The 23,925-nt window shown below is 44.1% G+C and overlaps 1 protein-coding gene across 12 annotated transcripts in view; it reads right to left on the bottom strand.

Moving 5' to 3' along the window:
• The window catches only part of MAPT (microtubule associated protein tau), a 166,847-nt gene that overhangs the window by 13,353 nt on the left and 129,569 nt on the right, over window positions 1-23,925 (bottom strand). For 9 of the 12 annotated variants that reach the window (XM_044002566.1, XM_044002568.1, XM_044002565.1 and 6 more), the window contains 3 exons: window positions 19,306-19,398; window positions 9,065-9,146; window positions 7,132-7,244 (listed from right to left, as the gene is read on the bottom strand). In XM_044002566.1, the coding sequence (XP_043858501.1) occupies window positions 7,132-7,244; window positions 9,065-9,146; window positions 19,306-19,398 (288 nt within the window). The remainder of the gene's footprint in view (window positions 1-7,131; window positions 7,245-9,064; window positions 9,147-19,305; window positions 19,399-23,925) is intronic. The other 3 variants (XM_044002573.1, XM_044002563.1, XM_044002571.1) reach the window with 1 other exon arrangement.

The following is a 23,925-nucleotide window of genomic DNA, read 5'->3' as shown; positions in this document are numbered from 1 at the left end:
CATTTAATCCTTGGGACACAGTTGCTTTCATGATCTCTATTTTACAGTTGTGGTAACTGAGTTTGGTTGGGTGGCACATTGGATAGAGCACTGGGCCTGGAATCAAGAACATTCATCATGTTCCTGAGTTCAAATTGGGCCTTAGACGCTTACTAGCTGTGTGATCCTGGGCAAGTCATTTAACCCTGTTTGTCTCAGTTTCCTCATGTGTCAAATGAGTTGGAGAAGGAAATGGCAAACTGCTCCAGGATCTTTGCCAAGAAAACCCCAAATGTGGTCATGGAGAGCCAGACATGACTGAAAATGATTGAACAACAACAAATAAGTGACTTTCCCAGAGTCTAACTAGCAGCTAACTTAGTGTCTGAGGCTGGATTTAAATCCAGGTCTCCTGACTCAGGCCCTTGTTAATAGAAATATTCAGTATCCAACACAATTTTTAAAAAGGCAGCTTAGTGGGGACAGCTAGGTGGCACAGTGGATAAAGCACCAGCCCTGGATTCAGGAGGACCTTAGTTCAAATCCAGCCTCAGACACTTGACACAACTAGCTGTGTGACCTTGGGCAAGTCACTTAACCCCAATTGCCTCACCAAAAAAAAAAAAAAAAAAAGGCAGCTCAGTGGTCCAGTGGATAGAGTGATGGATCTCAAGTCAGGATACCTGAGTTCTACTGTACCTATTATCTATTGTACCATTTAGCTGCCTCAAAGGAGAACTTGGGAGATGTGGACACTTGTCAGGAAAGGCCTTGAGATTCTACCTCACGTTTTAGTTATTAGTGTGCTTTTCTCATTCCTCATCCTAGACTGTAAGATTCATGAGGGCAGACAATGTCTTGTTCTCCTCCCACCTCCCCATCCTCTCAGCATCTATAGCATGTGGTATCTCAGGCACAGTAGGCTTCAAATAAATGTATGATGAATATATAAACTGAAGAAGCACGGACTGAGAAGCAAAAAACCTGGGTTCTAATCCATACCCTGCTGCTGATACAATTACATCCCTGAGCAAATGGGTCTCCATTTGGAGGTGAATTACATGATCTCTAAGGCCACTTTCATGTTTACCATCTTACAGGCTTGATAAGAGGGTGCAGCCTGTTAGCAGTCTCCTTGATGGTCTGGTGGAGGCAAGGCCAGGCTTTGACCTGGAGAACTCCAGAGAGCAAGCAGACAACCTAGACACCTCTACCAGCTTCAGCAAGCATACAACTTGGAAAAACTACAGCCTACCTTGTAGCCCTCTGGTACACCACATCCTCCCAAGTACTCACACAGCAGTGAGAGCAGGCCTGGAAGGGAAGATATCTCGTCTCCACAAGTGTCTTTGTTTCTCTTTCTCTCTCTCTCACACAGCATCTCAGAACTGGGAGGAGATACAGAAATCATCCAGTCTCATCTTCCTCTTAAAGGAAGAATCTCCTAGACAGTATTCCTAAAAGATGGTTATCCATCTAGTCTCTACTTGACTATTTTTTTTTTCTGAGAAACACAACAGGATTTTTGATTCTTTATACCTCTCAGCAACCTGTTTCTGTGAAGATCTGCTATAGACTACAGTTTGCTATAGAAAATCATCTGCAAAATCCTGTCTGTTCCTACTTCATATTTTCATCAAGGATACCTTCAATATATGTATAGATTATTCTCACAAAGTTTTTATGGGGACAAGAACATAAATTTATGTACTGATGGTCACCAATGGTCTCTCAATTGTACTTTTCTGATAGTAATTCCATCCACAATTTTTAAAAACATTGTTCAGCATCTTTACTTTCAGATAAATTGAAAATTGATTATTCAAACTTATTATTATTATTAATGATGCTCTATTGTTTTAAGTTTGTAAAGCACTTTACAAATATTATCTCATTTTAACCTCACAATGACCCTGGGTGGTAGATGCTATTTTTAGAAATAAAGAAAAAACAGACAGAAGATAAACAACTTGCCCAGATAGGATTTGAACTCAGTTCTTTCTGACTTTAGGTCCATCACTCTATCCACTGCACCACTGAACTGCCTATCCTAAAAATGGTGCTGTACACTGAGTATTTCTATTAACAGGCAACTCAGTGTCTGTCAAGGCAGCCCATTCCATTGTCAAACAGGTCTCAATTTTAGGAAGCGCTTCCTTCTACTGAGCTGAAATCTATCTTTCTGTAATGTCCACCGTTTATTTGCTAGTCCTTGTTCTGATCTCTGGAGCTGCAAAGAATAAGTTTAAGTCCTGTCACATGACAACGTTTCACATTTTTGAAGAGAGCTAGCACGTCTCCTCTAAGTCTTCTGTCCTCAATATGTTGGGTTCCTTCAACTGTTCTTCATGATGGTAGTTTTGAGTTCTTCAATCATCTGGTTACTCCTTTCTGAACCACTCCAGTTTTTCGATGTCCCTCTTAAAAATGGTACCCAAGCTGAACACAAAACTTTAGATGTGGTTTGGCTAGGGCCACGTATAGTGCGTGATTGTGCCCTGTGTTTGCAGCAACATATCACTCTTGACCACATGGGCTGAGCTAGGTTTTTTTCCTTAAAAGGCAGAGAAGTCATCCCTGATTGGATGACTTGATTGATCCAGGATTGTTTCATCCAGGGGACCAAGGTTTCAGTTGATAGAATGATTTTTCAATCACCAAAGGCATAAAAAGTCTAATCTACAAGGAGTACCCATTCCTTCATCTCTGGTCTTCTGACCAGATATATTTCTATGTGGAGATAGGGAAGTTGCATTTACCAGAACCAATGTGGTGAGCTTGCTGAATACATTTTTTCATATTGCTGTTAAGTAAATTTATTTTTGTCAAAAGTTGGGTGGTCTATTAGTGTCTCATTTCATTCTTTTTTTTTTTAATTTTTAATTTTTTTTAGTGAGGCAATTGGGGTTAAGTAACTTGCCCAGGGTCACACAGCTAGTAAGTGTTAAGTGTCTGAGGCCGAATTTGAACTCAGGTACTCCTGACTCCAGGGCTGGTGCTCTATCTACTGCGCCATCTAGCTGCCCCGTCTCATTTCATTCTAATCCTGAGACCAAACCACCACCAGATCAGCCTGAGTCCATCCTGGCCCACCCCAACCCCCTTTTATTCAATACATTACTTTTTTGTTAATGTAATTTATTGTCTAATAGGCTTTTTCAGTAGCCACAGAATACTTCCGAGAACATATGAAACTTAAATTCTGCTTTAAAAAAGGGTTTTTAAAAAATGAGTTACTGCTAAACAGTATCTCTATTCTGAACATTAGTGGATTTTAAAAATTAATGCAAGATTTAAAATTTATTCCAATCATATTTCACCATCTTTGTTTTCTCTCATTGTTTTAGTCTATGAAAATATTTTTGAATCTCGATTTTGTCAACTCATCTATTGGCCACCCTTCCCAGGCATGTGTATCACCTGTAAATCATTCCTTCTTCAAAGATTTCTTTCAAGTTATTGATGGCAAAAACCATCCTGCAGGTTGGCAACCATTAATCCACGTTCTTTGAGCACAGTTGTTTAAAGAAAAACAAGTTGGCCTAATCATAGCACCATCCATCTTGGGATTTCTCCCACAAGGTCCACAAGGATATCATGACAGACTTGGTCAAATGTGCAGTCTACATTTCCATGGCCTGTTAGGTTTATAACTCCATCAAAGAAAAGAGCATAGCTTGGTATGACTTATGGTATACCAACATGAGCTGCAAAGGATCACCATTTCCTTTTTAAAGGAGGAACAAACCATCTGCTTAAGAATATATTCTAGGAGCAGTTAGGTGGCGCAGTAGATAGAGCACCAGCTCTGGATTCAGGAGGACCTGAGTTCAAATCCGGACTCAGACACGTAACACTAGCTGTGTGACCCTGGGCAAGTCACTTAACCCCAATTGCCTCGGGGAAAAAAAAGAATATGTTCTAGAATTTTTCCAAAAATCAACATCAAACAGTCTGCTCTGTCATTTCTAGAACCTGTCTTTTGTTCATTTTTGAAAATTGAGGCATTTAGATGTTTCACTGATACACAGGCACCACTTCCATTTTCTATGGGGTTTTTTTTGGGGGGGGGCAATGAGGGTTAAGTGACTTTCCCAGGGTCACACAGCTAATAAATGTCAAGTGTCTGAGGCTAGATTTGAATTCAGGTCCTCCTGACTCTATCCACTGTGCCACCTAGCTGCTCCATTTTCTATGATTTTTAAAAGAATGTTGACAATGGTTCCACGAATGTACTGAAGTTCTTTCACCATGAGGGGATATAACCAATTGGGTCTGAGGGTGTGCCTTCATTCAGAAGAGCTAGTTTCTCTCCTCTTTTACCCAGTCTTACCCAATCTTGGACTTCAGTCCCCCCTTATCCTTGTTTGTTCTACCCTTTCTCCAAGCTCATTTTCCTTTATGGAGAAAAGACACGAAATAGGACTTGAGCAGTTCTGCTTTCTCTGTCTTTAAAAACAACAACAAATTTAAGCCGTCTTCAAGCAGCAAGCCTTCTTATTTCTTTTTCTTGCTTGAACAGGATATTTTATAGTCCTTTGCCTCAGTTCATTCTGATCTTTTGTTTTCTTGCCACGGCTCTTAAAGGTCTTTGCCATATTTCTGTACCCTCTGACCTCTTGGTGTATCTTTCCTGTTTTCAAATATCTGGTGTATGTGATTCGAGCTCATCAGAGAGCTACTTCAGTGACCCCCCCCCCCCTTATCTTCTTTCTCTGGACTCATTCTTGCTTTAGGGTGTCTTCCCTTTTTCTTGAGTCATCTTTTAGCGTCTCATGGCATAGGAGTGTGCCTAACACTGAACTTTTCTGGAATGTACTTCCCTTTTTGAAGTCAGATTTCTTTAAAGTCTCAGCACTGCCTTCTTTGGCTATTATAAACTCAAGGATAATCACTTTGTCCCAAGGTTCCCACCAATTCAACTTTACCAACTAACACATCCTTATGGACTGAAATCAGTGTGTCCCTCCACAATATGACTTCTACTTTTCTAGTTTTAATTCATATTACTTTCCTCCACATTCTCTTCCTTCTAGTCACAGTGACCTGTTAGCTGCACTCCATACATGACATTCCATTTTTCCATCTCCATCAGTTGTCCAAGTTAGGAATGTACTCCCATCCTCCTAGAAGAATCCCCAGCTTCCTTCCCCCATCTAGCTCTTAAATAAGTAGTGGAAAGGTCTGATAGATTCCATTTTGTGAGCTAGAAACTGAAGTACAGATAGCAAAAGTGGAGTCAGAATGGAAGCCAGTTTCCCTGACTCCCAAACTCAACATTCTTGCAATTCATTTCTGTCTTCCTAGAGGCCTGCTGGAAAGAGAGCCATCTGCCAATGGGAAACCCATTGTGCAGGTTCCATGATGACACCAAACAGTTCTGCCTGAATCAATTAGTTGTCTAGATGGTGGAGATTTAGCTTTATCTAACCCCAAAGCTAGCTGACAGACTATACACTGGTACTTTAGAAAACCACCTCTGAGAATGTCAACCTTTTGCAAGTCACATGCAATGGACCAAAACTCTTCCTTATCTTTCCTAGACAATTTGCTAGACCCAAGAGTGTAATGCCTGCTACTTCTAGAAATCTCGCTGGTCAAGTGGCATCAGTGAACACTGACTACCAAGCTTCTTCTTTAGGATGTATGGAAAGAGCTCTTAAAAGTCTATAAGGGAGGCCTCTTTTTGCCCCTACCGGCTTTGAGCCTCTTCCCATCAGGGCAGTTTGGTTATATGGATGGCAGAGTTTGGGCTCCAGATTTCTCTGAATGAAGAACAAAGAAGACACGATACCCTTTTGACACTTGACAAGACTGATTTCTCATCAGCATCATAACCAGATGTTAAGTGGGTGCTGCCAAAGCGCTTGAAAAGGGTTGGTTTTCTCAAGTAAACTAAATATCTTTTCCACCCACGATCCTGTTTGCATTGTCTGAGAAGGATGAGGTTGATAAACAAATTAAGGATGCAAAGATAAATTTGAGGCCAGCCCCAATTCCGCTGATTAAAGTTAAATGAGTAGTATTTGAAACGAAGAGGTTTTGCTATATGGGGAGAGAGGCCTCAAAAGACCATAGGATGTGGAGTACAAAGACATTTTAGGTGTCAGTGAGGTTGGGAGTTATTATTAGCTTTTTTGGTGCCATGGACCCCGTTGGCAGCAGCCTATGAACCTCTTCTGAGAACAAGGTTTTTAAATGCATAAAATAAAACATAAGATTAAAAAAGGAAACCAATTATATTGAAATGTAGTTATCAAAATATTTTTTTTAAAGCAAGTTTCTAAACCTCAGGTTAAGAAACTCTGATAGTCTAGCCCACTCATTTTTGTTCTGGGAGAGGGGCAGACAGACTGTATGCTATTCCCCTCACCCCCCTTCCCCCACACCCAACAATGCATCTATCTCATGACAGAAGTCAGGGGCCCAGAGCGGAAGCCACTTGAAATATAGGGTTTAGAACGTTTCTAGGTCAACAGACTTCCTGACATGCTGGTCACCATGAGAGGGGAGATATCCCTGGGGCTGGTGGGAGATTAAAGATTCCTTTCCTGTGGCCTTCGCCAACTTTAGTTCTACAGAAAATACCCACTCAGGCTAACCTGACCCATCATTAGCTAGCAGAACTCTGACCCATCACAGTTCCCCTCAAGTTAAACCTAGGATACAGGTGTGCCTGTTGTACGTAACACACACATGGGCTCTGGGGGGAAAAAAAGCTGAGCACGAATCTAATGGAATTCTATTTTCTCTGGCTACCCCAGCCTCTCTGTCCAGTGGTTAATGTGCTATGTAAACAAACTCCTAAATGTGCTGAGTAAGGAGCCCTGGATGAATCCTTTGGAAAAGCAAAGAACCTTTTCCTAATTTACATATTGGGTAAGTTTTGATTTGCACATATTGGTTCAGTTAAACTGGGGACTACCTACCCACCCAAAGGAGCTCATTCCTCCTTTGTTGCTACTGAGTGGCAAAGCCCATTCCCCTCCCCCATTCCGGTGCTGTCTCAGCCACCGACACGGCTTTGGGTCCAGAGGATAATGGATAATGGTGTTTAATTTGGAAGCCATGGCTTGGGATAGTGTACTAATATCTAGCCACAGGCTGCCAGGACCCATCATTCTGGCCTTCCATAGCTTTTCCCCCTCTTACCTTCTTGTTTCCTCCACCAGGAACATGGGTAATATTATCCAGGGAACCAATCTTTGATTGAACTTTTTCCTTGAAGTCCAGTTTCTCAGATTTAACTTCCACCTGGCCACCACCTATGACAACACACATACACAGACACGTCGTTACCTGGGCATCTTTTTCAGGCTACTAGTTGTGTTAAAGCAAATGTATTAAGTCCTTACTGTAGGCACTGCTGGTAGCTACAAAGGATTCACAGGTGAAATTCCATTATAATAAAAGATTTTATATAATCAAATGACATTTAAACAATTACCTATTAACTTGAAGGGACAGCTTACAAACTCTCTAACAAAAGGGACTACTAGACCCATTTTAATATACAGCTAAGACTCATCTTTAATTAGCACCTTAACGGTTCATATGCCTGCCAAAGTGCTTGAAAATAGTTGGTTTTCTTAAGAAGAGGAAATATATTCCCGTTTCCCCAGCCCTGTTTATATTATCCAAAAAGAATGGAATTGTCAGGCATTGTGGTAAAAGCCTGTAGTCCCTTGTTCCTGGGGGGAGAATGAGGTTGGTGGATTGCTTGAGCTTGGGATTTCTGAGTTTTGGGGGGTGAAAGCTGATGGAGTGTCTGAACTAAGTCTGACACCAATATAATGAGCCCCTGGGATGGGGGAGCACCTGGCTGCCTAACTGGCCCAGGTCAAAGATTCCACGCCAATCAACAGTGGAGTAGGGCCCAAGAGTGGCCACTGTACTTACAGCCTGGGTGAGACAGAGAGATTCCGTCTCAAAAAGTAAAAATTTCAAAAAAAAAGATGGAACAGTTAAGCAAATTAAGCAAGCCAAGGTAGATTTTAGTCCAGCCCAAGTCAAATCATTAGAAATTCTAAATTACATAAGAGAACCCTGTTGTATTCCTGTCTGGTCTTCTAAGCCCAACATTCTTGTAAACCTGTGGTCCCCGGTCTTAAACCCTGTGAAAAAATTACTTAATTAAAAAAGAAATGCATCAATTGTAGGAGCCTGGACATGGGAAGAGATAACCTGCACCATTATTCTTAGTAGAGCAGGGTAAGAACAAACTCAGGAAGAACACCATTTGTGGAATAGTTGTCATGAGTAGACACTCAATTCTGGCAAATGTCCACGATCAGGCAAAAACAATGAGCAGGTCTGAACTGTGCTTCTGTGTAGCCTTCTGTTCCCATGGCCGACTGTTGGAGTCCAGGCTTCTTCCTAGCCTTTGGGACGTGGGGGCTATTTGCTGAATTTTTTTTCCTGGTATGAAATGCCAAGACTACAGTTCCTTGACACAAGTAGACACTTGGTGAACATTTGTTGAGCGTTCTAAGGGCTCAAATCAGGACAGAAATCCTTTGTCCCTAAGTATTTGGAATAAAGGCTATAAAGAGATCCCTGAGGTGGGGGTGGGTGGGTAAGCTACTTCATTTCCCATCCAAGATCAGTACAGACAACAGTGATGTAATGACAGGTGTAGCACCATGCAAAGCCACTCTCCCTTGCTGGACCCTGGGCCCCCCAGGAATACCCCTGGGCCACCCCTGTCCTGGCATTAAAGGAGGGCACAGTAAGCAATCCTCCATGCATCTTGCCTTGAGAACTACAGAGTTTAAGACAAAAAAATCTGTATTTGTCTTTACCTTTTGTAGTCTTAAAAAAAAAAGTATTATCAATATACTTGGTTTGTAGATCCCCTTCATTTCTAAATATGTCCCTCCCCTTCATATTCTTTCAAGGAAAATGTCCCTTGGTTATCTTAGCAAGGGAAAGAGAGGAAGAAAGCACTTAGGCAGACAAAACGTGTTTCACCTTTGACGGTTATTTGTTGGAAATATGGCAAATTGGTAAACAGTTATAGAGAATATCTGATCGCCTAGAAGAGAGACTATACCCAACCGCCCACAACTTCTCTTCAGGGGACTACCTGGTTTGTGGTGGATGTTGCCCAATGAGCCACACTTGGAAGTCACCTTGCTCAGGTCGACTGGCTTGTATACTATTTGCACCTGGAAACATGAGAGAGGGAAAGGAGGGTGGGGGTGAGGGGAAGGGAAGGTAGGGTGTGAGGGGAAGGGAAAGGAAGACAAGTTAGAGAGAGAAGGAAGGGACAGGGAGAATAGGGAAGAAGCAAGATGAAGGGAAGGGGAGGGTTAGGGAAGGGAGAAACAGAAGTGGGAAGGTTAAGGGTAGGGAGAGTAGATAGAAAAAAAATAAGAAAAAACAGGATTTTAAATTCGGTTATAACAATAAAATATGACTGTACAAATCCAGTCCCCTGTTTGGATTCGAGCCCCAAGAAGCAGCGCTGCAACTGGGGAAGGAGAAGTTTTCACTGAAACCCTAGTTTCATCCTCAAGGGATGCACGGCAGCATGCCCTGGACTGCCACATTTCCAGAGAGGTCAGTGACCCCAAGGGTAGAGTTAAAGGCATGGAGAGACTGGTCAATCAGTTCAGCTTCATCTGGGCAAGAGTCATTTCCCCACTCCCCTCAAAGAAGGGACCTTTCTCTGATGCTAGGGTTATGTCCCCAATAGCTGAAACAAGAGAAGTAGTCTGTCAGTGACACTGGACACAAGGCTTTTTGAGAAAGGTGAAAGGACAGAAGGCCAATTCACTAACCACTGCTGCTACCGTTGAGTCGCCTTTCCCCTCCCTTTCCCCCTCCCCTTCCCCCGACACCACAATTCCAACGAGACTGGATGCTGAGACACAAGCAGTGCAGAGCCCAGCTCAGTTCAGAAGCTCCAGTCATGAAAAGCAGTGGGTGCCTGGGCACAGGGAGTCTGGGACACCGGGTGGCACAGTCAGGTGAGGGTGGAACAGAGAGCGGAGAAGACAGCTCTGAAGCCCAGTGAGGGGTTAAACAGATTGCAAGCTCTATGGGACTCAGACAGACACAGGGCAGGGCTGATGGACTCCAATGCTAGATCAGACTTTCAGCAGTACAGAAAACATCAGAAGGCAACCCTCCCACGATGATCCAGAGGCCGATGCCAGGTGGTGACCACTCCCAATAGAGGCGTTTGAGGAGACTACATAGCTACTCCACACATCAGTGAAAGTCATGCCCTGGGTGTAGTAAGTCCTGACCTATGGGAACAAAGATTTTTCAAGGCCTAGTCATGGCCCATTAATTCCAAAAGACTGTTGGGTTGTTGAGGCCACCCTCATCCGGGGAGTCCAGCAGAGGCAGGTCTGTGTTGAGATCTGCCTCACTAGAGAACTACCTCTCAAAATAAGTCAATGTTATTTATTGGTCGGTGAATAAGCAATTATTAAACATTGTGAAGTACAAGCCCCGTAGGGCGGTGTGCTGTGGGCAGATACAAAGGCTTTCCATATGACTAGAATGTCTGTATATAATTAGAGCAGGATTTGACCTATATAAAGTAGGGGACATGGAATCATGTGATTGAATTTTGAAACAAACACACCAGAACTTATTTATCTAAAAGAGTTCAGCCACCTTCAGCAAAGACTTTTGAATATCCTCAGTGGCATCAAAGGAATTACATTTAAGTCTTATGCTGCCGGGGATGGATGCAGGAACCACCATAGCTATAGATCAAATGCCCTTACAGGGGCCCTTGTGAGACTGGTCCAGTTCTTTGGCAGAAACAGTTTTGCTATTTCAAATACTATTCAAAATATGATAAAAAAAAAAAAAAGAAAAGAAAAGAAAAGAAAAAAAAAGAAAATATGTGGTCTTTTGGCTGGGATCTGGGCATCTTTGCCAAAGGTTTGTCATACTGGCATCTATTTTAATGAGATTGCTCTTGCTGCTCAGTTGTGACCAATTCTTCCCTAGAAATATGAGTTATTTACAACAAATACCCAGGAGGGGAAAGAGTTCTATTTGAAAACCCTTTGATGAAGAGCCACTTCACAATTTATTCATTTTCATTCTTGCTGTTTCATCTACAAATCAAAATAGTTCCAACCTTGTGATAAATTCCCAATGGGTAGGAGCATCAAGTAACTAGTATAAGCCTCATTTTGTGAGGTGCTAGGTATACTAATGCAATGTACCCCCCAAAAACCCCTCCCCCTAGGGAGCTTATATATTATCAGGGAAAATAACATATATCCAAGTTAAGCAAATACAAAGGTAAAAGGGGGAACACTGACAAATGAGGCTCTGGTCTCTTCCCACTTCTTCCATAAAATATATGCAATAGTAAATAAAAAGCTGTAGTCAGGGTGGGGGTTACCAGAAACTGGGTACTGGGATCAGGAAAGGCCTTCTGTAGGAAGAGTGACATGAGCCAGGGATTCAAAGAGGTGGAGGTGACAAAGGGAGGGCATTCCAGACATGGAATTTGGGACTCTGCAAAGGCGCTGAGACGAGATGGAATGTTGAATATAGGGAACCGTAAGTAGGTCAGCCTGGCTAGAACTGAGGCTTGTGTAAGGGGTTGAAATAATGTGTCATGAGCCTGGAAAGGGAGGGTGGAAGAAGAATGTGAAAGGTTTTCAGCACCCAATAGAGGGGTTTGTGTTTTATTCAGGAGGCAAGAGGGATCCCCTAGAGTTTATTGAGCAGGGGCAATCATCATGGGGTCAGATCTGTGCTTTTAAGAATATGGTTTCAGGGCAGCTAGGTGGCACAGTGGATAAAGCACTGGTCCTGGAGTGAGGAGGACCTGAGTTCAACTCTGGCCTCAGACACTTGACACTTACTAGCTGTGGGACCGTGGGCAAGTCACTTAACCCTCATTGCTTCGCAAAAAAAGAAAAGAAAAGAAAAGAAAAATAACATGGTTTCAGAGTAGTGTGAAGGAAGGACTGGAAGTGGGGGAGACTTGAGGCAGGGAGAACAATTATAGAGCTATAGTGATAGTCCACATGAGAAGTGATGAGGGGCTAAACGGGGTCGGGGGTGGTGTTGTGAATGAAGAAGAGGCAGATATGAGAGATGATGGGAAGGGAGAATTGATAGGCTCATGAGGAGTTACAGAAGATTCTGAGAGATTATGACCCTGGGGAACTAGAAGGATGGTAGTACCCTCAGTAGAAACAGGAAAGTCAGGAAGAAGGGCGGGTCTAGGGGAAAGACAGTGAGCTCTGTTTTGGATGGGTTGAGTCTGAGATGCCTTTAGAACATCCAATGGGAAATGTCCAAAAGGCAATTAGTGATATGGGACCAGAACACAGAAGAGAGATCAGTAATAGCCAGCATTTATACAGTGCCTACTAAGCATTAAGCACCATACAAATACTAGCATCACATTTGTTCTTCACAACAATCCCAGGAAGAGAGGGGCTATTATCATCTCCATTTTAACAGCTGAAGAAACTGAGCCAAAGAGAGGTTAATTGACTTTGTCAAAGGTCGCAGAGCTAGTTTCTGAGGCCAGATTTGAATTTGAGACTTCCTGACTCAGGCCAGCATTCTATCCTAGATGCAGACCAGAGCAGATTATATAGATCTTGGAGTCATCTATTCCTAGGTAAGTGGTAATTGAGATAACTGAATCCATGAGAACTGACAAGTTTCACTGAACGGGTAGAGAGAAAGAAGAGGAAAGACTACAGGTCAGAGATTTTGGGTATATCTACAATTGGGGGTGAAACAAAAGTGATGATGTTGATGATGACTGAGCAGAGGAGCCTGAGAGGGAGCGTTCAGACAAGTAAGAGGAGAAGCAAGGGAGAGCACTGTCACAAAAACCCAGAGAGGAGAAATTATGGAGGAGGAGAAAGTGGTCAACATTGTTAAATGTCAAATGCAGAGAGGTCAGGAAGGAAGACTTTCACCAGGTCCTGTGTCTGTCAATTAAAAGGTCACTGGTAACTTCAGAGGGAGGAGTTTCTGTTAAGTGATGAGGTCAGAGGTCAGATCACTAGAAGCAGAGAAGTGAATGAGACAAGAGGGAGTGTAGACAAGGGGACGGAGATGGCTTTTTCTAGCTGTCTGATGGCTTAAGGCAGAAGATCTTACCTTTTTCGGTGTGGCACAGACCCCTGTGGCAGTGTGGTGAAGCCTACAGAACTCTTATCATGTTTTTAAATGAATGAAATAAAATACATGAGATTACAAAGGAAACTAATTATATTTAAATAGCTATAATTTTTTTTAAGTTTACAAAGTGGATTAAGAATTCCCGGTTTCTGGGGATAATAGGCAGCAGGGGAAGGAGCCAATAGACAAAGAGGGATGGATGATTAGAGAGGGAAGAGGATGACTGTAGAGGCAACATGACAGAGAAAACAGGGCAGCAGTTTGGTACCAAAGGTACCATCTTAGTGAAGAGAAGGGCCATCTCTCCTGTAGAATGGCATAAAGGAGAGAAAAAAGATGAAGTACTTCATAGTAGACAGCGTTTAATGGAAAATCAGTAAAGTAGGAGGGGAGAGCCTTGGCTGAGTGGGGTAAGGGGAAGGATGTGATCTATGAGTCTGAGGAAGGAAGAGGTATAGAAAAGCTGATGTGAAGAATCCGATAGTGAACCAAGGAGGGAAGAGTAAGAAGCCTTGCCTTGTGGCAGTGAGGGCTCAGCTGAGATCAGATAGATGTTTGTAGACATCCAGCCCAGCACAGTCAACGAAATTTCCTCCAGCACCACTCAGCAGCAGGGTAGAAGGAGTGGAGGAGGCAGATGGTAGGGGTAATTTAGAGTGGGTGAAAACACCATTGGAGAGCAGAAGATAGTAAAAATAACCAGCAAGCAGGGAGAATAACAGTAGAAGACTCCCACCCCCCCAAAGACCAGTGCCAGAAACAGCTGTAGAATAGCTTGTACTTCTGGGACCAGCAGGGGTGGGGAGCACCCACTACGCTGCCATCGCCCTTGATTCTGATTTCTGGCTCTGAGTCCTGAGCCCCCTTCCCCCCACTCTAGTAGGCCTTGCTGCTATCTCGGGAGCAAGGGGTGATGGGAAGCAGAGGGCCCTTTCTGGGTTCTGTGCCCTGCTCCCCTGAGAGGGGATGACATTGCTGTCAGCTCCCAACAGCTCAGCCGTGGGGACGGGATGTGGGAGAGCGTGTGGGTGTGCAGCACTGGGCTTGGTTGGGACGAGGCAGCTGGGGAGGCATGGCCACTACCCGCGGTGGGACTATTTCTTGATGCGGAAACACACTTCATACATGTTGTGATGAAGATCCCAGATATCCCTTTGTTTGCATCTTTCTTCTCTCCTATTGTGCCCTCGCCCCTTTTGCCTTTCTCAGTCCTTGTGTGTATGTGTGTACACACTCACACATGAATAATCTACATTTGGGTTGACATCTCTGTTCTCCGCTTCATGGTTTATTTAAACGGATGGTTCCTATCAGCACAAGTGGCTATTAGCCCATCCTAATAAGTGGAGTGTGCCAAGGTAACAACTGCTCCAGTTGAGAAGGGTTTTAACTTGGGCTTGCAAAGCTCCTTCTTCCACAGTGAGGTGAATTAGGCTCGTCTCACTTTTTCACTTTGGGGTTCCCCAGGCCTTACTGCTGCAGGGTGCCCTGCCCCCCTTTAGGTGCTAATGGTATCCAGTAAGAATAGCAAAGCAAACCAGTACTTAGGAAAAGAGATTTGGGTTAACAGAAATAGCTTCTGATAGCCCAGCCTCAGTAACTCAGGGTCTCCTCATTTCTCCCCTTCCCCCCCATATCTTACCTTTCAGGAAAAAGGACAAATAAAAGGAAAAGAATTCAGGCTATCAAGGATCTATCTATCCAAAAAGGGGCTTCTAGGGTTTGGCTGGAGAAATTAATAAAGGTTCAGTCCAATCCCTCAGACCTTCTCAATCTACCTCCATTGTCTTACATGTAGAGAACCAGTCAAATATTAGAACCATAATAATAACAATGATTACTATTATTATCATTTATACAGCGCTTTGCAAATACGATTTCATTTTGTCCTCGTGACAACCTCAGGAAGCTGTGCTCTTATCCTCCTCCCCATTCTAGAGATAAAGAAACTGGGTTGGACAATGGTGAAGTGACTTGCCCAGGCTCACCTAGCTAGCAAGTGTCTGAGGTCAGATTTGAACACGGTTCTTCTCGACTCCAGGTCCACTATCCTAGTCACTGTACCTGATGGCTGCTTCAACTCCAGAGCTAGAAGGGACCTCTGAGGCCCTGCTAGCCTGAATCCCTCATTTCCAAGGGTAAAACATCTGTAAGGGCTCTGGTCACCAAGAGGCAATCACGTTTACTCTTGACTCACTAAGGGAAGACCATGTCCTAAAACAAGATTTTTTTTTTTTAAACAATGAAATCTGAATCAAAAAGGATGTTACTGAACTCTCCGTTAACTAGAAAATTCAATTAACCCAAAACTTTCCATTCCCAGTGCTGTCTAGTGAATCAAGTTCTCACCATAACTTGCTATTTCGTTGATCAATTAGTCCGGGGGTGGGTTTTCTGGACCCAGGCCTATGTTTTCATAACGAGGAGAAATCCCCAGTAAATTGACATTCTCTAGCCATACAACCTGGCAGCTCAGTTCTAGCTTGTAACCTCAGTGAAGTGCCTGGGACACTGGAAGGTTACCCAGGTGGTATGAATTAGAGGCAATATTAGAACTCGGGTCTTTTTGCCTCCATGTCCCATCCTCTACCCACAATGTGAGGCTTCTTGAGAGCTATTACCCACACACCACAATGTGTATGTGTACATGTAAGGGTGCAGAGGGGTATCAGAATGACCAAGATTCATTTTTTTCGTTGTTGCCTGAGCAAGAAAGGCTGGGGGTGGTAGAGGTTGATTGGGAAAATGGTGGAGGGTGGAAGGGCAGCAAGTAAACTGGAACCTGGGATGAGAAATTTGGCTTGGGCAATAAATATCTGTTAAATGAAATATTTGGGAATGAGGCCTGGCCCAGGTTTTAGAGCTGGGAAGAAAACAGTGAAGAGAGGTGGGAACAAATGGCTCTTGTCCCTGTAGGAACACTGCATGTTTGGGGGTGGGGATTAGGGGAGGACCAAAGAGCTGGGGGTGGTAACAGCCCTCACTCTATGCTGCAGCTGGCCCACACCCACAGGCTGCTGGCACTAAGGCTCTGTGGAGGGGACTTTTTCTTTCCCAACCCTGGGCAGTTGGGTTGATTTCCAGCTTGTTCCTCCCCCAAAGCTGTGATGGGAAAGTCTACATCAAAAGGTGGTTTCTTGAAGAAAGAAAGAAAGGAGGGAGGGACAGAGAGAGAGAGAGAGAGAGAGAGAGAGAGAGAGAGAGAGAGAGAGAGAGAGAGAGAGAGAGAGAGAGAATATGAACTTGTCAGCAGCTGGAGTCAGAGGGTAAGTAGCCTGGTGCCAGAAACCCCTTCTGTTGCTGTTCCTCAGACCACCCTCTGGACCACCCATGGGGACAACTGCTGTGGGCCACCCAGAAGATTGCCCAACTCTGCAGACAAAATAATTCCCATTGAGGCTCACAATTTATAGGTGGTCAGAATTTCCCCAGCCTGTAGTCCTTCCATCGGGAAAAGTGTTTTCTGGTTGATAGTCATGGGAAGAAACAGTGGTTACCTGCCAAGGGACAGAATATAAAACCAAGAAGGGGGTTTGTCAGGTGGACAGTCCCTTATAAGGGTCAACCCACAATTATGAAGAGTTGTCAGGTCACCAGCTGACCACAACAAGAAGATTGGGAGCCCAAGGATCTTTGGTGATATTCCCAGAAGTTCTGGGAACTGAAGCTTCTTAAAATGACGATAACTTTAAAAAAATGTTCCTAACCCACAACCATAGATAGGGCATGGACTACAAAGTGTTCATTTATTTATTTTCCCCAGCAGCGGGATGGGGTTCATTCAGCTAGCTCCTCCTTGTGACTGGTAGTGGTTGGGTACTGGCAATATAGACCTTCAAATAGCATTAAAATCCTATGTTCTGGCACTGAGCAAAACTCCTTGGACCAGATAGAGATGGACCCCTTGACCTTGGCCTCTCTCCTACAGAGGTCAACTTTAGAGCATACCTCTGACCCTCTTCTCTAACCCAATTCAAGCTGGCGAAAACAGTCTTCTTATCCTGGATCTGTAGTTTGGGACAGATTCTGAGAGAAGGTTACTCCTTAAATCAATCCGTTTCATCCAACATCTTAAGCTCAAAGCCCAAAGTGTACACACTGGAGTCCATCATCACGGGTTCGCAATGGTTTTTTGTTTGGGGGGTTGGTTTTTTTTTTTTTTTTGCACATTCTTCTCAGCAAGCAGCAGAGGTCAAGGGGTATGAGGGAAGGGGGTGGTTGGGAGGTGACAACAGATGCTGGTGAGAAGGGTTAGCAACAATGCCATGCAGCAGCTGCTAGGTGCTAGCTAGGGTGAGTGTTTGGCAACAAGAAGGTTTAACAGCAGGAAGTCGGCATTAGGCTGTTTGGGGCAGGACATCAGTAGCACGTGGCAAGAATCAATATTCTATGGTACAGATGAGAGTTCTTAGGAAAGAAACAGGCCTGGGAGGCCAGGCTTCCCAGACAGTGGATCGTGGTGGTCAAACTGGTAATGCCTGCGATGTACAGGCATGCCTTTCTTTAGGAAAACCTGACATGCAAATACCCAGGATGAGGTGAATGATAGCAGTGGTTGACATTCATATAGGTGCATAGAATTCAGAGCTGGAACGGTCCTTAGAGATCATCTTGTCCAACCCACTCAGTTTCCAGGTAAGAAAACCAAGGCCCCAAGGCTGTTCAGGCAGGAAGCCGGCAAAACTAGATAAAAATTCACAAACTGGAAAAATAAGGAGGGAGTTGCTACAGTTCTTTTCCAAAGGATTCATTAAAATAACAGGACTCCCTTGTTGCACTTGGGTATCTGTGGACAGATCATTAACTGGGTGGCAGCACCAGAGCTTGGGTGGGGTTGGAGAGCGGGGACACTTTAAGCCAAAGTTTGTGGCAACAGTGCCACCCAAAGATTAATCAGAAATAAGGATGACAACCTTGGAAGCTGAGCACAGGCCCCAAAGCAGTATTTCTACACTCATATCTCAAATGCTATGTCTGAAAGGGTCAGCTTTCTTGAACTTACACAGGGGCTACTCTCCACTTGTACTCACTCCACCAGCAGCGAAGGGGAAGAACTTGCCTCGGCATAGGCCTGGTTGGCCCTAGGTGCCTCTTCTCTCCTTGCAAAAGCGGGAAGAGGCCAAAGCTGGCCGACAGCTGGTCTCTGCTTATGCCAAGGGAACAAGCGATTTATGTCTGCCCCATCCAAAGCATGAGACACGGTTGATACCGTGGGGCAATCAGAAATTCCAGTGGCTCCTCATCCAAATGCTAAATTTGACAAAGGGATCCGCCCTGCCCACCACCACAGCCCTTACTGTGGTTACTCCTCAGGGAGAAAGTGAGGGGGAAAATCCTTCCTCCTTAGGACTGACTGAAATGGCAGCTGTGCCTAGGCCAGAGCAGCAACCCTGGGGCCCTTCCTTCAGCTGGTTCCTTGGAAAATGCTCTATGATAAGCTTCATAGAGGAGCTTCATGGGTGAGAAATTAAATAGTTCTTGACATCATCAGTGAATGTTTACCAGGTGCCCCTGGAGTTGCTGAAGCATATGAGGACCTCACATGCCTCAGGGTGACTAATGTAGTTCATGGGTCAGATGAGGCACCAGTATTTCCAGCCCTCCTACATCCCAATGTCCTTGGGCCATGGTGTAACAATTTGCAGTCATGACTGTTGCAGGGGTCTGCAGAGAGGTCTGATGGTAGTTTCTTAATTATGTTTTGAGAGTTGAACTTTCTCTCTGTATAGGTGACCCCAAGCATCTCTTTGCCTCATCTCCGAGGTTTTAGCTACCACCCAGTCAGTCCCCATGCTTCTGATGTGTGTATGTGGGGGAGATCCACACTTCTAGGGGCAGTGGGCATGAAGACAGAGGCCGAGCAACCACAGCATCACAGCTTCAGAGCTGGAAGGGGCCTTAGAGGTCATCTAGTCCAACCCCCTTATTTTCCAGTTGAGGAAACTGAGGCCCAGAGTGGTTAGGTAACTTGCCAGGATGTGGCAAGTTCAGGATTTGAATTCAGGTCCTTTGACTCCAAATACAGTGCTTGCACCACCCTGGGACCCCCTTTGTCAGAAATGGCTGAGGAGCCAGGAATGTGAGTGTCGAGAAAACTTTCTCTTCTTTATTTGGGTCTCACACAGACACAAGTAGGTAGAGAGATTCATGCTACTTCTAGTAAATCACAGTAGGGTGCATTGAAGGGGTGCAGGTACTCACACTGCCTCCTCCTGGGACGTGTTTGATATTATCCTTTGAGCCACACTTGGACTGGACGTTGCTAAGATCCAGCTTCTTATTAAATATCTGCACCTTTGACAGCCAGAAAAGAAGATGAGTCACACAGCACACAGGCACGGAGCCCCTCTGCCCTATAGTACTCAGCTCTCCCAACACTGGGAACAAGGAAAGGCAGCAGGTGCCACCACCAGGCTGGGCTGGAGGCGGCCCACGAGGGACCAGAGGCAGCTATTTCTCTGACAATGGGCACTGGCCAGCCGGCTTCTTCTGGATCCGCCAGGGAGACCTTGGTCAGATCCCACAGGAGCTGCCTGGGAGGAAAAATCTTTGAAAGGCGGTACCCTCCCACACTTCTAAGGACAACCTGGAAAAGCATACATGACAAGTAGTTAGAGGCACTAAGTCCTCATCTTCAGCATGGAGGAGCTGTCCTACGAAGACATTCATCACCGGGGACTTCAAGGAGGGGGACTTCACTTTGAGAAAAAACAAATAACAGGTGAAAATCTGTATTTTCAAACTCAGATATATTTCAAGGGAAGGGCAATCGTAAGCCCTGTGAATAAAGGTTCCATGAAATGGGAAGATTGAATATAGTAGAAACCGGGATGCATTTTGTATGCAACTTTCGGAAATGTACATATGGACGAATGACTACGTAGATTTAGAGCCAGAGAGGACCCTGGCAGGCGTCTTAGCCCCTTCACTCTTCATATGGGGAAACGGAGGCCTGGAGATAAAAAAGGGATTTTCTAAGGTTACCCAGACAGGAAGCAGCACCGCTAGGACTCCCAAACCAGCACCTGTTCCAAAGTCCCATCCCATTCCGTAGAACCAACCAATATTATCATTATTGCTCTGAATAAACACCAACAGGATGGAATTCATATGGCAAAGAAGTGATGGACAGAACGCAAAGGACACCCCCTTGAGAAGACAAACGGGAAAAGAAAGGTTTCCTTCCCACTGTATTATCGATATTAAACTCTTTCTCCCGTCCTTTCTTCCTCAGGGGGCAGTGCTTCCCTACAATCTTCTCCCTTGCCCTCTACCCTTTTCCGCCACCCCCTCCCCCTCCCCCAAAGTACACACAGACGCATACGGACGGATTACACAGATTGAGGACTAGAAGGGCCATCCATACAAGATTTCCATTTTACCCAAGTGGAAATGGAAGCTGACAGAGACCAGGGGACTCATCCAGGGTCAAACGACCAGTAAGCAGTACAGTTAGGGCATCGATGGAAACACAGAACATCTACTGTGGAAGTAGGTGGAGGCTCATGCTATCCCCAGGCCTGCACAGATCACCCAGACTTGGGAATATGTCCAGTACTTGAACCCAGGGTGAAGAAAACCATCTTTAGGGTAAATACCTCCTGGATGAGGTTGTACTTGGGCCGAGGCCCCTTTGCCATGTGGTCTAGCATCCTTATAGAGCCAAACCCACCCACTCACCCAAGTGGGAAGATCTCACTGATGTAACAGGTGGCCCGTCTTGTGTAGAACCAACTCCCAGGTCTGGATATGGCATCTTGGGGGTCTGAGAAGGTCCTGGGGGTAAAGCAAGCCATAAAGAGCCCTTGCTACTGCTTGGATCCATCTGGAGAATGAGGACTTCTACTATCCTTAAATAAAGTCTAAGCAGGTAAACCAAGCAGAGCACGTTCCATTTGTCAGGCTTTGGGAATGCCCTGAACCTGCCGGCGGTGAGCAAGACAACACCAGCAGCCACCTAGTCCAATCTGCACCTTAGCAGGAATCTTCTCAACAGTATCTTTGACATGGAGTTATCAGCCTTTGCTTCAAGACCTTTAGTGGAGGGAAGCAGGGCTGTGCTGGAGCCAGCACGAATGACTCCAGGGAGCTGGCTGTTAAATTTTCACTATGAGCATTCACACCTCGGAAATCAGCAAAGGCTCTGAATCAGCGCTTGATTTATTGTTCTGTTGAGTGTTAAGATTTAAGAAATTGATGGGGAAAATGTTAATAAATACAGATTAAACTTTATGTCCTACATGCTTCCCCGACCTCCCCTCCCCCCCCCAAGAGCTGGTTGTTAAATATTTACCAGCACTCTGGTGAGAAGAACTTGTCTCTTGAGGCAGCTTACTCACTTTTTTTGGACAGTTCTAATTGTTAGGAAATTTTTCCTAACAGAGAAAGTTTCAGAGCCTAACTCTGCCTCTTTGTAACTTATCATTAAGGTCACGTATTGAAAATCAGAAGGGACCTTAAAACCCAACTAATCCAACGTTCTCCTTTTACTAGACATGAAATGGGTGCTTGTAGATGAGAATTATAGAAAATCCAGGTGAGGTTTAAAACAGGGGCACTGAGTTTCAGCACTCCATGCTTTATTCACTAGACAATCAGGATATAGTAAAATCTGTTGTGATTCTGTTGTTGGAGGCAGAGACCAACAGCTGTGCATAGATGAAGCTGGGACAGGGGAAGAAGTTTGGGGGTGGACATGGTTCGACATGGAATATCTATATCTATATATACATATATATATATATTCTTTGTAATCCTTTTTTAGTTAAGAATTGCAGCCTGCTCACATACACTATGTACCCCTAGACTGTCCTCTTAAAAATATTGAAATGCTTTGTTTGTATGTTTCCTACATTCTCCATCCTATTGCTCTCCCATATCCCACCTATCCCTTATAAGAAAGAATTTAAGTCTTTTAAGTTCAATAAAACTGACACATCAAACTAAGACTGACATTTTATAAAACTGCATTTGGGGTGGGGGGAGGTACATTTTCATCTCTTTTCTTTAGGGATTGAATTTTGTCCCATCATTGCCTTCTTAGGGATACTCATTTTTTCATTAATTTAATTTAATTTAAAATATTTTTCCATTAATTAAAAATAAAACTTAAATACAAATTTATTTTCTGTCCCTCTACTATTAGAAAAGAAAAAGAGAGGGAGGGGGAACTCATAACAAATATACATGATCAAGTAGAACAAAATTCCTGCATTGGCCATGTTCAAAAAATATGTCTCAATCTGCACCCTGAACCTATCACCTCTCTGGTTTAACACTGAACAGAAATCACTTTGCAACATAAGGGGGTATCATAGAGCTTTTACTATAACCTCAAATTGGTTTAATTGTTGGGGAGTACTAACCATGTGTTTTGGAGAAAGAAATGGCAAACCACCGCAGTACTGGTGCCAAGAAAACCCCATGGACAGCACTGGTGCGCTATATAGTCCATGGGGTCACGAAGAGTCAGACGTGAGTGAACAACTGAACAACTACCACCACATGTTCTTATTGATCTAATTCTTTTTTTTTTTTTTTTTTTTTTTAGTGAGGCAATTGGGGTTAAGTGACTTGCCCAGGGTCACACAGCTAGCAAGTGTTAAGTGTCTGAGGCTGGATTTGAACTCAGGTCCCTCCTGACTCCAGGGCCGGTGCTCTATCCACTGCGCCATCTAGCTGCCCCTATTGATCTAATTCTTATCATGGAATCACAGAATATCAGAACTATCTTGGGAGCCTGGGAACTATCTAGTTTAACCCCTTCATTTGAAAGAGGGGGCAGAATAAATGGCTTGCCCAAGAGCACTGGAATGGAGCGAGACTACCAAAACTCAGATTTGGTGGCTTTTCTCACTACAACACATGTTTCTGGACCCATCTTCAGTATCTTTCTCTCTCTCTCATCAAACTTAGCAGACAGACATATTTTTGCTACAAAATAGTATTCCTTAACACACTCAAATTAAAACCCAGCTCCTTACTCTTGGCCAGTGCCAAATTACAGAATCACAGAGCGAGGATGATTCCTAGTCAGTGGCAATCTTGTCCAACCCAGGCCTGAAACAAGAGCCTCCTCCTCCACCCATACAACAACAACAACATACCCGACATTTCCCCGTGCAGTCTTTGCTTAAAGCCTTCTCCTTGGGGGGTGGGGGTGGGGGTGGCATGCACAGGGAGGGGAAGGAACCAGTACCATCCAAAGTAGCCCATTCTATTTTTGGACAACTCTAACCATTAGGAGGTTTATACCAACCACAACACAGCCTTGCAGTAAGAATTTCAAGAACTGGACTTCACATACTCACTTTTGAAGTTAGTCAAGTAGCTGATTCTAGATTCATAGATTGTTAGAAGTGCTCTTAGAGATCATTTAATCCAACCACCTCATTTTAGGTACAAGGTCATACATAGAGTTAGTTAGCAGAGCAAGGATCTGAACTGGCTTCTGGTTCCAATTTCAGTGCTTATTATCTTCCTACCAGCTCTTCCTCTTTATGCCACCCTCAGACTTTAAGGTATTCTAGATGAAAAAAAAAATCTCTTAACGTGGGATTGAATTTTTATTTATAAGTGACAGGCATGTCAGTTTTAAAAATAGACTTCTGAATTTACAGAGGGAATAAAGTAGGGCAACAAATGAATTAGAGAAAACGAAATCTCAAGCTTAAGGAATTTTCATATTGGAGTAAGCCATCCAAATGTGGAATGGTCTTACCTTGGGAAGAAGTGAGTTCCCTTATCACCAGAGATCTTCTAGGGGAAGTTCGATGACTAATTTGTCAGGGATGTTATGAAGGGAATTCCTGCTCAGGTGTG

Source organism: Dromiciops gliroides, chromosome 4 (assembly GCF_019393635.1).
Source record: "Dromiciops gliroides isolate mDroGli1 chromosome 4, mDroGli1.pri, whole genome shotgun sequence".
NCBI classification, from domain to species: domain Eukaryota; kingdom Metazoa; phylum Chordata; class Mammalia; order Microbiotheria; family Microbiotheriidae; genus Dromiciops; species Dromiciops gliroides.
Note: the sequence above shows the minus strand (reverse complement) of the source record. Positions and strands in the feature narration are given on the sequence as shown.